Genomic DNA, 12,310 nt, shown 5'->3' with positions numbered 1-12,310 from the left:
GAATAAAACAAAGTCTGGGAAGACAGAAATGCGTTTTACTATCCTGTGCTTCCAGGTGTGATCAGCACATTATTGATCAGTATTTCACAAGTAGCTCGTTTCAAAAGCTTATGTTTAGTAGGCCTGCTGAAGAATATTTATACTAACTGATGGAGCTTTTGTAGCAAACCTTTCTGAAGTTTATTCATAACGGAAATGTTACTGGAGTTATTTGAGGGCACCAAAAGCCCTTTGTTGTTCATTCCAGCTAAAAGCTTAAGCTGCTGTCCTAGAAGAAGAGTTCAAGTCTGCTTACTATCAAGGCTTTTTAAAATTTCAAGAAGAAGACTTGTAGCTTAAAAAAAAAAAAAGCTGATGCTAATGACTAACCTTTTTCTTTAGAAAAAAGGGCATTTTACCAGGCTTCCCAAATTATGATTTCTGCTCTCTAGTGGGATGCACATTTCTTTGAAAAGATTTATCTGGCCCATTTACTTTCCAAAACAGAAATATCAAATTTGGTCCTCTTTCTTTGAATCTGAGAACTACTGCCACCAACAGCAGGACAGGAAACTGAAGGCAAAGCGTAACCCTGGAAGGTGTTGCCATTCTTGCTGCTGTGGAACAACAGTTGTTTTTCTGAGACACTGGCACCAAGCAAATTAAACCTGTGAATCCCTGTCCCTCAAAAAGAGCACTGCTGGAGGGCTGAAGCACTGAGCTGCTGAAGCACTGAATACTAAAAGGGAGGCGTGCATTTGTAATGGGAATTTCATGCTGTGAGCCTTTTATGGATATTTCCTTTGTACTATCTGCTGCTACCAGATGTCCAAGAGAAGCAGCTGTGGTACCAGTTTCCTGAACTTTTAACACAGGGGTGTCAAACTCATTGTCACCGGGTGCCACATCAGCATTGTGGTTGCCTTCAAAGGGCCAAATGTAATTTTAAATGTATAAATGTAAGAGTAGTTACATTTTTACAGTCCTGAAATTACATTCGGCCCTTTGAAGGCAACTGCGAGGCTGATGTGCCCCGTGGTGAAAATGAGTTTGACGCACCTGCTATAACACATGGCTGAAACAGATTAATCTATGGCATAACAGAAGAGCTCTTTCTGATACAATCAAGTCCTGTCCGTAGGGAAAGCATTTGAAAAGGTGTGTCCAATTTTTGAGTGACTTTTCCGATTTTAGTGCTGTAAAGCATACTTTCATTGTAATGCAGCAGTTCTGCACCAGAAAGTCTAGTATTAAGAAAAACATTTTGTTTCAGAAGTGTGAACTTAAACAAAAAACCAGTAATCACTCTGTGTGGGTTGTTAATCATTCTTAACAACAGAGATTCAGACAGGGAAGCTATTACAGAAGCTGCTGTGGAGCACAACTGATGTGCATTAGCTGTTAGTTTGTGTGCTCATGGCTAGTGAGGAATGCACAGTGGTTTCCGTTGTCCTGCTTCTCCATGGCAGAGGTAGCCCACTCACTGCAGGTGAGCCCTAACACGGGCGTGTATCTGCCCATGCACATCAGGGTTGTCAGACTTGGGGGTAGATTGCTCCTCCGTCTGAGCCCAGCATCTCTTGAGTGAAATATCTTACAAAAGGCAGAAAGATTCTTATGGGAAGTAGGTGGTCCAGTTGCTTTATCAGCTTTCAGGATTCTGGGGGAAGTACAGAAGACCCGGTCCATCAGGATGTCTACAGAGATCTTGGATACTCTTCTAGTAACTTAGTGTAGTGATAATATAATCCTTCACTGGAATTTTATTTTAATGACTTTTGCTAGCCAACTTCCCACTTCACTTATACAAAGAGTCTTGACACACTGACAGGCATAGTTGCATAGTCGTATGTCTGCTTGCATAAATAAGTTGGTAAATGCTATTCATTTTTTTTTTCCTCTTGGTTTTTAATATTTTGGGAAGAGGGGTGAGGTACTCAGAAGTAATGGAGAAAAGCTAAGTCTGCTCGCGGTGTGCGGAGGAATAATACTTTCACTAATCAAGATACTGCTTTTCAAAGTATAGAATCTTTTGTTTTAAATGCTTAGGCAAAATTACTATTATCATTCTAAAAATATAGTAATAATGATTGATTGCAATGTCTAGAGGTTGAGAGACTTCACACTGTCATGTCAGTAAATCTGTAAACTGGGAAACTGCAGTCCAGATGTGTAACTACAGCAGGTAGAACCAGCTCCTAAAAATGCTGATGTAACACTGAGAATTACTGTTTTCCTTTCTATTTTCTTCTCCTTATTACAATCTAAATATACCCATACTGCTGAATGGCTCATTTTCTTTTAATAAGGAGGAATTCTTACTGTTTTCCCCTGTCCTGAAATTCTAGAGAAAACCGCCGTCTCCCTCTCATTCCACAGAAACTGGAATATGCACCAGAGCTGCAGAGATGCTGGTGATGGGGGGGGAGGGGGGCACTTTCCTCCTTGGCATGTGTTGTGCCAGGGTTCTCCTTAATCCATGGCGGCCTCTTCACACACGAGGGAGCACAAGATGAGCACTGGGATGTGTCACAAACTCCCGGTGGGGTTTGGGAAGCTCCCCTGCCACCTGAGCAAAGCGGGGAAGCAGTAGGTGCACGGTACAATGACCAGGTCTGCTTTCTGGTCTGCTTTTTGGGTTAGCAATCCTTTTTCTAAAAGTATCTGACAAAGCCACTTGGTTGTATCTTGGGGGGCGGTGGCGGGAGGGGGGGTAGAGGGGGGTGAGGAGAGGAAAATAAGTGCAGCCAGTAAAATAAAAGTAAAATAAACTAGTCTTCTTATGGCTAACAGATTCATTAGCAATTCTTGGTTTTGCAGATATGCAGTATTCTGTAAATGAAGCAATTGGCTTTATTCCACTAATAAAATCTTTGAATCTCTGAAGTTCCTGTAGTTCTTGGATTGTTTGGTCTTTTAACATATGATCAGGAGTAAATATGAAGCACAACAGTTACTGTAACAAGTTTTGTTCTTTCTTAAAACTTGTGTTTTTAAGTAATTGCCTTTGTGGTATTCATTCTGTGATCTTTGGAATTTGTCAGAGATTCCAATTTTATCAGCATTGAAAATGTCTATAAGCTTAGACTTAGTATTGGATGCATGTATTGCAGTGCTGAGCAGCTAAAATCCTTTTCTGGTTAAATGCTTTTTTCTCTCCATGCCCACTTAGGCTATTTTGCCTAAGTGACAAAGATCTGACAAAACTGTAACTGCCACTTGGATGTAGTATTTGAGGCCAGTAAGTAGGGAAAAGTTTATTGCAAAACTAAGTCATTTCCCTTTTTATAGTATTTTGGAACTGACTGTCAAAAATTTAAATAGGTCTGGGGCTGATACCTCCGCCCAAGGAAAGGCTAGAAGGAGGGTTTTTTCATTGGTAACAGTATGGTTATTAAATTGAGGGAAAACATTTAGTCACTTAGTCTCACTTACTTTAGAATTGATTGAATTTACACTGTCTTTCCCATTAAATCTCAAGAGTCAGAAGGTAGTGTTAAAGTTTACTTGCCAGGAGTTCTTGGGGACTTTATTCCCAACTAGGCAAACGAGTCCAGAAATGCAAGTGGAATGGAGAGTGCTAGCAAAAAAATCTGGAGAATGTATTTGAGACGTCAATGTACAGATTATGTTACAGATGTACTTCAAATACTTAATTTAATGTAAAAATCCATCTCAGTAGTAGTGTAATTTTTTTTTTTTTTTTTTTCAATTTCTCAAACTGCAGTAAGGCAAAAATTATTTTGGTATTTTTGTACTTTTTTCCTTTTACTTTATTTTTTAAGAACTTCTGAAACAGGAATCCAGAGCAGGGGAATGGATAGACTTTGGCACAATGTATCTGTCTTGGTTTTCCTTCCCTACAAGCTGAATACTTCCAGATTTTTCTGAGTAACTTTATTTCCCTGCTACATATGGAGAACTGAGTATTTGCATCTGATCTCTCATTAGACACAAATATATCCTACCTTTTCATTCTAGCTGTTCCTGTGAGATGTTTTGCCAGTTTTCCTGAAGGCAGGTAAAATCTGCCTTTGATCTGATGAGCTCTATTTGTTCCTGTTAATGAAAGGAAGAATTTAATACTCTCGTGAACCACTTGAAGTAGACTAGGAAGTCTCTCTGGTTAAGAAAGCTGATTTCTCCTACTGAATGTCTAAGCTTGATTACATCAGCTTGCAGGAACCAGATAAGTATTGATAACCTGCTGTCAAAAGGACCTTGTTCAAGACCTTGCATCTACTACTGCTGAGGGGACAGGTCTGGAGAGTGATGCTTTTTGCACTCCTACTTAAAATGTTCTTGTATTTCAAAAGATATGTTGCTTCTCTTCAGTTTACTTTCTAAGGAAAGTAAGGCAGCTTATTCTTATATTTGCATGGAGGCCTGATTTTTCTGCTGGATGAAAAACAGTCAGTGTTATTATTGAAAACAGTTATCTCCTCTTCATCTGGATTTTGCATGGCATTATCTGAAACGGCTGAAAGCTTCAGTTCTAAGGGAAAAGCATTCATGCAGAGTGCTTGGGCCACATGGCTTTCTGTAATGTGCTTTTCTAATGGAGAAGACCAAGTGTTTGTTGTGTACATGGTTCAGGATTAGCATTGTCAGCGAACCTACAAGGTGTTTATTCTCACTCTGGCTTTTATTTACACTGAAATGAAGTATCTCTTGACTATCCCAGTGTATTTCCACATGAAATTAAAATGGGGGGGGAACTTGTGGGTTTTTTTCCTGTCTAATGTCAGAAGAAGGGATGTCTAGGTGGGGATCATAACAACCTGCAATTTAGAGACAGGCAAGGCTTCGTGGTGAATGGCGGTCTTCTGCTATTTTTTTCATATCGTATAACTTACTTCCAACAGAAGTCATTATTTTACTGTCATCTTTCGGCAGAAACAATTAGGGTTTTGTTTTGTGTGCGTGTGGATTTTTTGCATGTGTGGGGTGGGTTTGTTTGTTTTGGGTTTTTTGTGTGGTGTGGGGGTTTTTTCTTTTTTTTTTTCCTCTCTCTGACCTCCAAGTACAAGAAGGACCTCGTTGCTGTTATTAGTAACACCAATAGAAAATTGTTTTTCTTGGATTTAGTTTTTTAATCTGCAGGGACAAAGCGCACTTCTGTTATGAGCCGGGGCAACTAAAGCATGTGTGCCATACTGGTGAAGTTGAGACTGTAGCCTTGCCTTTCTCAAGATGCACTAGGGAAACTGGTGTGTTTCCAAGTGAACTTTCTGCTGCTCTAATCTACACTGAGTATTGATATTGTAGTTATAACTGTCAGTACTGTCCGTTAAAACGTGTACTTTTTCTGTGTGCCTTTCCTGATCTGTAGTCTAGCTTTCCCTTTTGCTGCTCGTTGATAACTCAACATTGGCATCAATCAGATAAAATAATGTATTAATTACTTGTGGGGTACCTGGCTAACATAAAGACTTGAGGTGTCTTTTATCTTTTGGAAGTGCTGCTAGGGTGATGAGTCTTCTTTCAGGGGAAGAGGAGCTTTGAAAAGGCATTTATTTTGGTCAAGTTTAAAGTTTATCTAATATGCCACTTCAAATAGTAAGCTAAAACTTTGATTCTAGATCTTCCTTTAAGAGTCAAGGCAGAAATATAAGTGGTTTCTCTCTGCGTCCATTTTAACAGTGTGCGAGGAAGTAAATACTGTCCCTTTGTAATTCCTGAGACCTTTCTTTGCTTTTAAATCAGAAAGGAATTTAACAGAAGACAATTAAAAGATGTTTGGGAGTATGCTCTTAGGCTATGTCACAGTTCTCTGTATAAAGAAGCAGAATTGTTCTTTGAATGTTAGATAACTTTGTCAGTGTTTCGAGCATAACATTTCCTTATGTAGCATAGTAGCAGAGTGAGTACACAGCAAAGCCTTTGTGTGTCTAAACACTTAAGAATTAGTTTGGTTTTGTTCTTCCTTCCCGCCTTGTGCCAATATGTAATAGGCCTGCTCTCACTGTTAGTGCATTTGTATAGCTCCTCCTGTGTACAAAGAGTCTCGAAATATAACTTTATGTATTGCTTTTTGTGTACAAGACTGGTTACTTACATCTGCAATAATTTGTTTTTCTGAATTGTTGACTCTATGAAACAGTTCCCTTTACCCAAGTTGGAGTTGGAATATGTCCTGTGGGACGGGGAAAAAAAATTAATTGGATTGTTTGCTAAAGTTAGAAGCTTTTCGTTCTTCCCCTGGAAAATGTTGTGCAGATAGTTCTGCACATGGCAGAGATCAGCCAGTCTTAAACTGTGAGTCCTTCTAGAAGACAATAATGATCTCTAACAAGTTCTGGAGGAGATTTTCATGTTGTGAAGCTTGAGTTGGTGTTCAGTTTGGAGTGCAACTTTCGGAAACATTAGCTTCCTACATGCTGAGTTGTTCTTTGTACATCCAGCCTTACTCTGCTTACTCTTTCTACTACTTAATAAGTAGTGCTGATACTTCATAAATCTTCTAAATAAGCTTGAAGGCTCACTGCTATATTATTTTTCGCATACAGGCTCGTGTTATGTATGATTTTGCTGCTGAGCCTGGAAACAACGAGCTGACCGTCAGTGAAGGGGAGATCATCGTAATTACCAACCCGGTAAGAAAACTGAGGTGGAATCAAGGCTTCAGTGCACTTCCCTGATCTACTTTTAGCAGATGGAAGAATAAAGATGCTTCGTGGCATCTGAAAACCCTGGCTACCCTCCCCTGAAGAATTACTGAATAAACTAAATAGTTTTGTGGAAACAAATGCAATGAGTACTTTTAGAGGACAAGGGCCCTCTCACTATGTGCCCACACTTAAGAATTTGCTCAGCTTTGTTCCCCTCTAAACAGGGCTGAGTGCCAAGGCAGAGGAAGGAGCTAATGATGGTGATACCTTTCACATCTGAGTATGTTGTCTTTTTTTTGTATGTGTTTGATGTTCCACATTTTGTGCATGTAATAATTCAGGTGCTTGCCACTTGCATTTCAATCTGACATGCCAGGTCCCTTCTCCATTTTGAGTTTCTTAATGACTTCAACATTCCAAGTTTTTTCAAAGAACTTGTGACAAGATTTGTTACTAAATTTCTGTATCCTTTCATAATTAAAGCAATATGGACAAGGCACAGGGAAGGAGTGGTGAAAATACTATGATAATACTAAATAGTATTTTGAGCACTGACATTTGATTTGTGTGGGCAACTTGAATTTGAGTGTGCTTTTATTGTCACTTATAATTCTTACCCTTAGTAACAAAGTGTTAGTTGATTCTAGGTTTTTTTGTTTTGTTTTGTTTTTGTTTAGTGAATTGGGTCAGTGAATAGACTTTCAATTTAAAACATACAAACATAGACCACCTGATCTTGATGTCAGGTTTTATTTATTTGGTTGTGTAGGAAACATGGGTTCTGCAGAATAAACTAAGTCTTTGAAGAGCCTAATCATATATAATCGTGTTAATTTTTAGTTCCACTGACCTTCAATATTTGAAGCAGATGTTTAGTAGAACCAGCACCCTCCTTGGATAGTATACTGTGCTGTGGCAGAGGTACCATTTTAAATGAATTCAGAAGTTTAATGCAGTTTCACAAAAGTAGGACTAAATAAGTAGTTTACCACTTCTAAGCTAGTTCTTGGTGAATAAGCCATCTGATGTTAAGTCAGTATATTAGGTTGGCGCAAAAGTAATTGCGGTTCTGGAGTGTGAATTTTAAATCATTATAACTAGGCTCAAACACATCTTAATGGTTCCTATTTTGATTAATAAAGATGTGTTTGAGCCTAGTTATAATGATTTAAAATTCACAGTCCAAAGCCGCAATTACTTTTGCGCCAACCTAATACTTAAAACCAAGTAAAACTTTATTTTATGCTGTCCATTAATAAACTGTGGGCTAGATTGCCACAAAGGGTTTAGATATTTTTTTATATGGTAAGTTTACACAGCAATAGCATAAGTCATGAAAGACCATTTGATGATTGCTTTTAAGTGCAGGGGTGCAAATGTGACTTGTGGCTCAAGATGTCATTGGTCTTGCAGTTTAGCTAATCTAGTTGAATATATAATTCAAGATGTCTAGTTGTTTCTGTGTTCTTGAGTATAAGCTTTTAGGTACATAAGAAAAAGCAAATGAAAGTTCATTTCAATAACTGATCGATCTTTATTGTTTAAAATCTTGAACACCTAAGCAGACCTTTTACTATGTGCAGGATTACATAAAATTTCCAAGTGAAAGAATAAAACTGTGATAAACAAATACATCCATTAAAAAGCAAATAAAGCAAACCTGAAAGTCAATAATTACTGTCCAGTGTATGTGGTTCCAGTTTTCAGTTGTGAATTGGCTTGACATGTAACTATGTGTTCAAGGAACAGCTTGATGTAAAACAGAACTAGCTTATTCCCAGTAATGTTTTCCTGGAATTGACTTTGCTTAACTGCAAAGGTTTCTTAGTGTATGTAGAATGTGTTTTTTAAAAAACAGACAATAATAAGATGCCCCACTGAGAACAGAGCTGAACTGTGTTAGTCCTTTCAAACTAGTAACATGAGACCTACCTCTGAAATTAAGAGTAAACTAGAAAGAATGTCTCCAGATCTTGCATGGCACATGCCCTCTTAATCTTGATATTATCCTTAATATTTTTATGAGTTATAGCTCCCACTCATTACATACCTCTGCACCTACAATAAGGGAAGCAGAGACTTTACAGATATTACCAACAGCTTTATTCCTTGAGTCATGTTTATTTATAATCTGTTGATTAAATTAATGCTTTGGAATTGGCACACTAATAGCTATGTTTTGATGCAGTCTATATCCAGACAATTAATTGACTGTGGTTTCATAAATGATCAGAAGTGCTGTAGATCAGCCTTTTTCCCCCTCATGCTTGTTAAATCTGTAGTCCACAATATCAGTGTAAACAAACATGGCCTGTGCTCTGTTTAAATGAGTATCTGCTGCTTCAGCAGATTTAAGTGAGTTTGTTGACAGTCATACAGCCATAACTGTATTTCAAACATTGCATTTGACAGCCAGACAGTGCTTCTTCCTGAGCTGTTTAAAACATGCTGTGGGATCCATTTAACAAAACTCTTTCTGTATGATCACTTCTTTTAGGATGTTGGTGGAGGCTGGTTAGAAGGAAAAAACAGCCAAGGTGAGAGAGGACTTGTTCCAACAGATTATGTTGAGGTAAGTGGCTACATTGCTCTACACTAAGAAAGCAGAACTACTGAAAAGGCCATCTTCTGGTTTGCTGATCACACTGTAATGGTCAACCATAAATCTTCCAGTGTTAGAGCTTATTGGAGCAACTGTAGCTGGCTTTGGAGACCAGTGCAAATATGCTATCCAAAGCTACTGTGCTTTGTAGTGGTTTCCCAAGAAACGCAACACAAGGTTGTCTGTGATAAATTCTGGTAATCTACATAACATGAGCTACCTTGGGTCTGTTTCTGGGGCTCTTGTGATCCAATAATTGTTTTGTTTTCTTGTCTGAAGATACAGATATGGAAGTAAAATGACCAATGCCAAGTTCACACTGGTGTTGATGTGGGTGATTTGCCACATGCTTATAAATCTCTGGAGTGGAACTCCAATTTTGGGGCTCAGGGTATGGGATCCCAAATCCAGGGACTATTCATCTTCTTCCTGAGGGCTTTTTCTGCTTCTTTAGTGTATGTTGATCTGCTCTTTGTTTCAAGACTGGGATGGTGGGAGTCTCAACGCAAAGACTGTAATCCAGTTCACTCTCGGAGGACCCAGTGTCTGTATGTCTGCAGGTTGCCAGTTAGAGGAAGGCTGGCTATAATTCCTGCAGCCTCCTCTTTAAGGCGTATGCCTTCCTTTCTACACCAGTGCTGTGTTTATTTACAAAAAGGGTTTGGCAAGCTCATAGTCTAGTAGTTTATGGCTCTCCAAACTTGCTGTCCCAATCTGATCCTCTGAGTATTGAGTTCCCTGTCTCTAAGCAGTAATGTTAACAACCTTGTTAATCCCTAATGAATTTATAGATAGGTGTCACTGCTACAACAGTCCTGTGTGTTACGCTGTTACAACGCAAACCAATTCCATCTGTTGTGGAAGTAAGTCCTCCAGATTATCACATCAGTTTCTTGTAAAAGGTTCTGTAGAATTTGAATTCAGAAAGGGTGTGTGCAGCCATCTGAAAGAACAGTGGCATGAATGTTAGGATGATTATATATGATAAACAGCATTATTTGATTAATCATAATGGAAGCATGAAAAATATTCTGCAAATTTTTTTCATTTCAGATTATAACCGAAGGTGCAAAAGACGGAATTAGCTGCGGTAACTCATTAGCTGACCAAGCCTTTTTTGATTCCCTTTCTTCAAATATAGCTCAGACCAACTCTGCTGCAAAAAGCAGTAATCAGGTATGTCTTGTGTTTTTTTGGGCACAGTGAGCATGGAGACTTTTGTTGAGATAACTACTTGCACTCTTCAGTTGTGCTGTACTGTATTTGTGAACCTTCATAAAAGTACTAATTAAAGTAATTGTGTTTTCATTAGGGAATGCTTTTGTTGTGTATTAATGGTATGTGTGAATGTTCAGATACTTTCACTGCTGGAAGGAAAATTTAGTATTCTGACACTTTCAGAAATAGGGTGTTCTAACTCTTTCCAGTCTGCAGTTATATAAATCTGTGACTACCTCAATCTCTGTACATCTATCTAAGAGCACTCTTAGCAAATTTACTTTATCTTCAAGTTACTTGTGTTAGTATGCTAACCTTTTTAAGGAACCAAAGCTTGCTTTTTTAAAAAATGTCTGCTACAATTGGGTGGTCTATGCATCATCAGCCAGAGTGAATGGATACTCTTCTCTTTCAGAATTTGCGTGAGAGTTGTTTCTTTGATTAAAAAAGATGAAGCAAATTCCTGTATTGTCTCTAGTCAGTTGGAGAAGAGGCTGACTTTGGTTTTACTGGAAGAATATTTTTCGTTTTCTTTTTTTATTCCTCACTCTATGAATAGCTTTTTGCCTGGTGTCATTTCATTAAGCGGCAAGTACTTAGTTTCAGTTTAGATATCTGAGGACATACATTATCTTAAACACAAGCTGTTTATTGTGGTCTACAGACTGCTGTATGTCCCACACATAGGAACAGTTAAACATTCTGAAGTCCACAGGTCAGCAGCAGTAGAAAATCTGCTGCTTCCAACAGCACTATGCAAAGCTCTTTTGTGTTTCAAAATAAACAGTTTACTTATTGTAGCAGCTGGGGACACATACCTGGTTTGTGAGTCAGTTAAATATCAGTTATTAGTTTCCTTAATTGTGACTTACACTGTAGGACTTTGACATGAAACGAGATCTCTTGAAAACTGTACATAGGACATGTTTCTTATGACTGTGAATGTAACAGTTCACTGACTGTGTAATATTTGATTTGTGCTTCCTTGTATTCAGCTGGACGTTACCAGGATTCTGATTCTGTGATCACACATATAGTGAGAACTCCAGACCTCACTGTGACTATCTCAGTGTTTATAACTATTTTTTTGTAATTGATGCCCAGTTAATGTTTAAGCTAAACACAGAACTCTTGAAATGCCTCATGAATTTCTCATGTCAGACTGAGCCAAAAGCACTGATTATAGGTTCATTTTCCGTCAGTAAAACGTACAGTAATTTGAAGGTAGAGGTGGGAACCCAATTTCTTCTACTGTTACCCTTGCCCCCATTTTTGCTCCTATAGAGTTCCTAGACAAACTTTATTTTGGGGGAAGCTTGAAATATTTGCAGTGGCTATTCCTGTAAAATCTGAATACTGTTTCTCCTCTGAAGGAAAAGAATTTAATCTCGGTAGAATTAATTACTAAGATAATAAACAGAATATTTAGCACGGTGGTAGAGATACCTATCAGAGCCTGACCTGTGCTTAGCACAAGGCACATGTGCCTAGAGAAGGGAATAAAAAAGCCCTTGCCTGTATAGGGGGAAAGGTTAAAATAAAGGTATCTATTACATTCTAAATAATAGTGAATTACTGTGGCAATCTAGTTTTGGAAGTTACGTTTCTGGGGGTGAGAAAAGCTTGAAAAATATAGTCACTTTACAATACAGTTGACACAGGATCAGCAGTATACTGGCCCTGCAATACATACAAATTGTAGTTTCTTCATAACATGTTAAGGAAAGGAGTAACTTAAGGCAAACACCTTGCCTTATATGTGTCAGTGCTTTAATCTTTTGTCCTGTTCCTCTCCATTCTTCTTCAAGTGCTGTGTGAGACTGTTGAGAGAACCAGTGTACTGTAGTATATTACAGTAAAACTGTAATAGGAGAGAGAGAAGGAGAGCCGTGCACCTGGA

The 12,310-nt window shown here is 38.3% G+C and overlaps 1 protein-coding gene across 2 annotated transcripts in view; it reads left to right on the top strand.

Moving 5' to 3' along the window:
- SNX9 (sorting nexin 9) overlaps positions 1–12,310 on the top strand; it is a 60,647-nt gene that overhangs the window by 12,902 nt on the left and 35,435 nt on the right. For both annotated transcript variants that reach the window (XM_080341884.1, XM_080341883.1), the window contains exons 2-4: positions 6,489–6,575; positions 9,088–9,162; positions 10,246–10,368. In XM_080341884.1, the coding sequence (XP_080198010.1) occupies positions 6,489–6,575; positions 9,088–9,162; positions 10,246–10,368 (285 nt within the window). The remainder of the gene's footprint in view (positions 1–6,488; positions 6,576–9,087; positions 9,163–10,245; positions 10,369–12,310) is intronic.

This window comes from Nesoenas mayeri, assembly GCF_963082525.1.
Source record: "Nesoenas mayeri genome assembly, chromosome: 3".
Classification (NCBI taxonomy): Eukaryota; Metazoa; Chordata; class Aves; order Columbiformes; family Columbidae; genus Nesoenas; species Nesoenas mayeri.
This window is presented reverse-complemented; position numbering and strand designations above follow the sequence as displayed.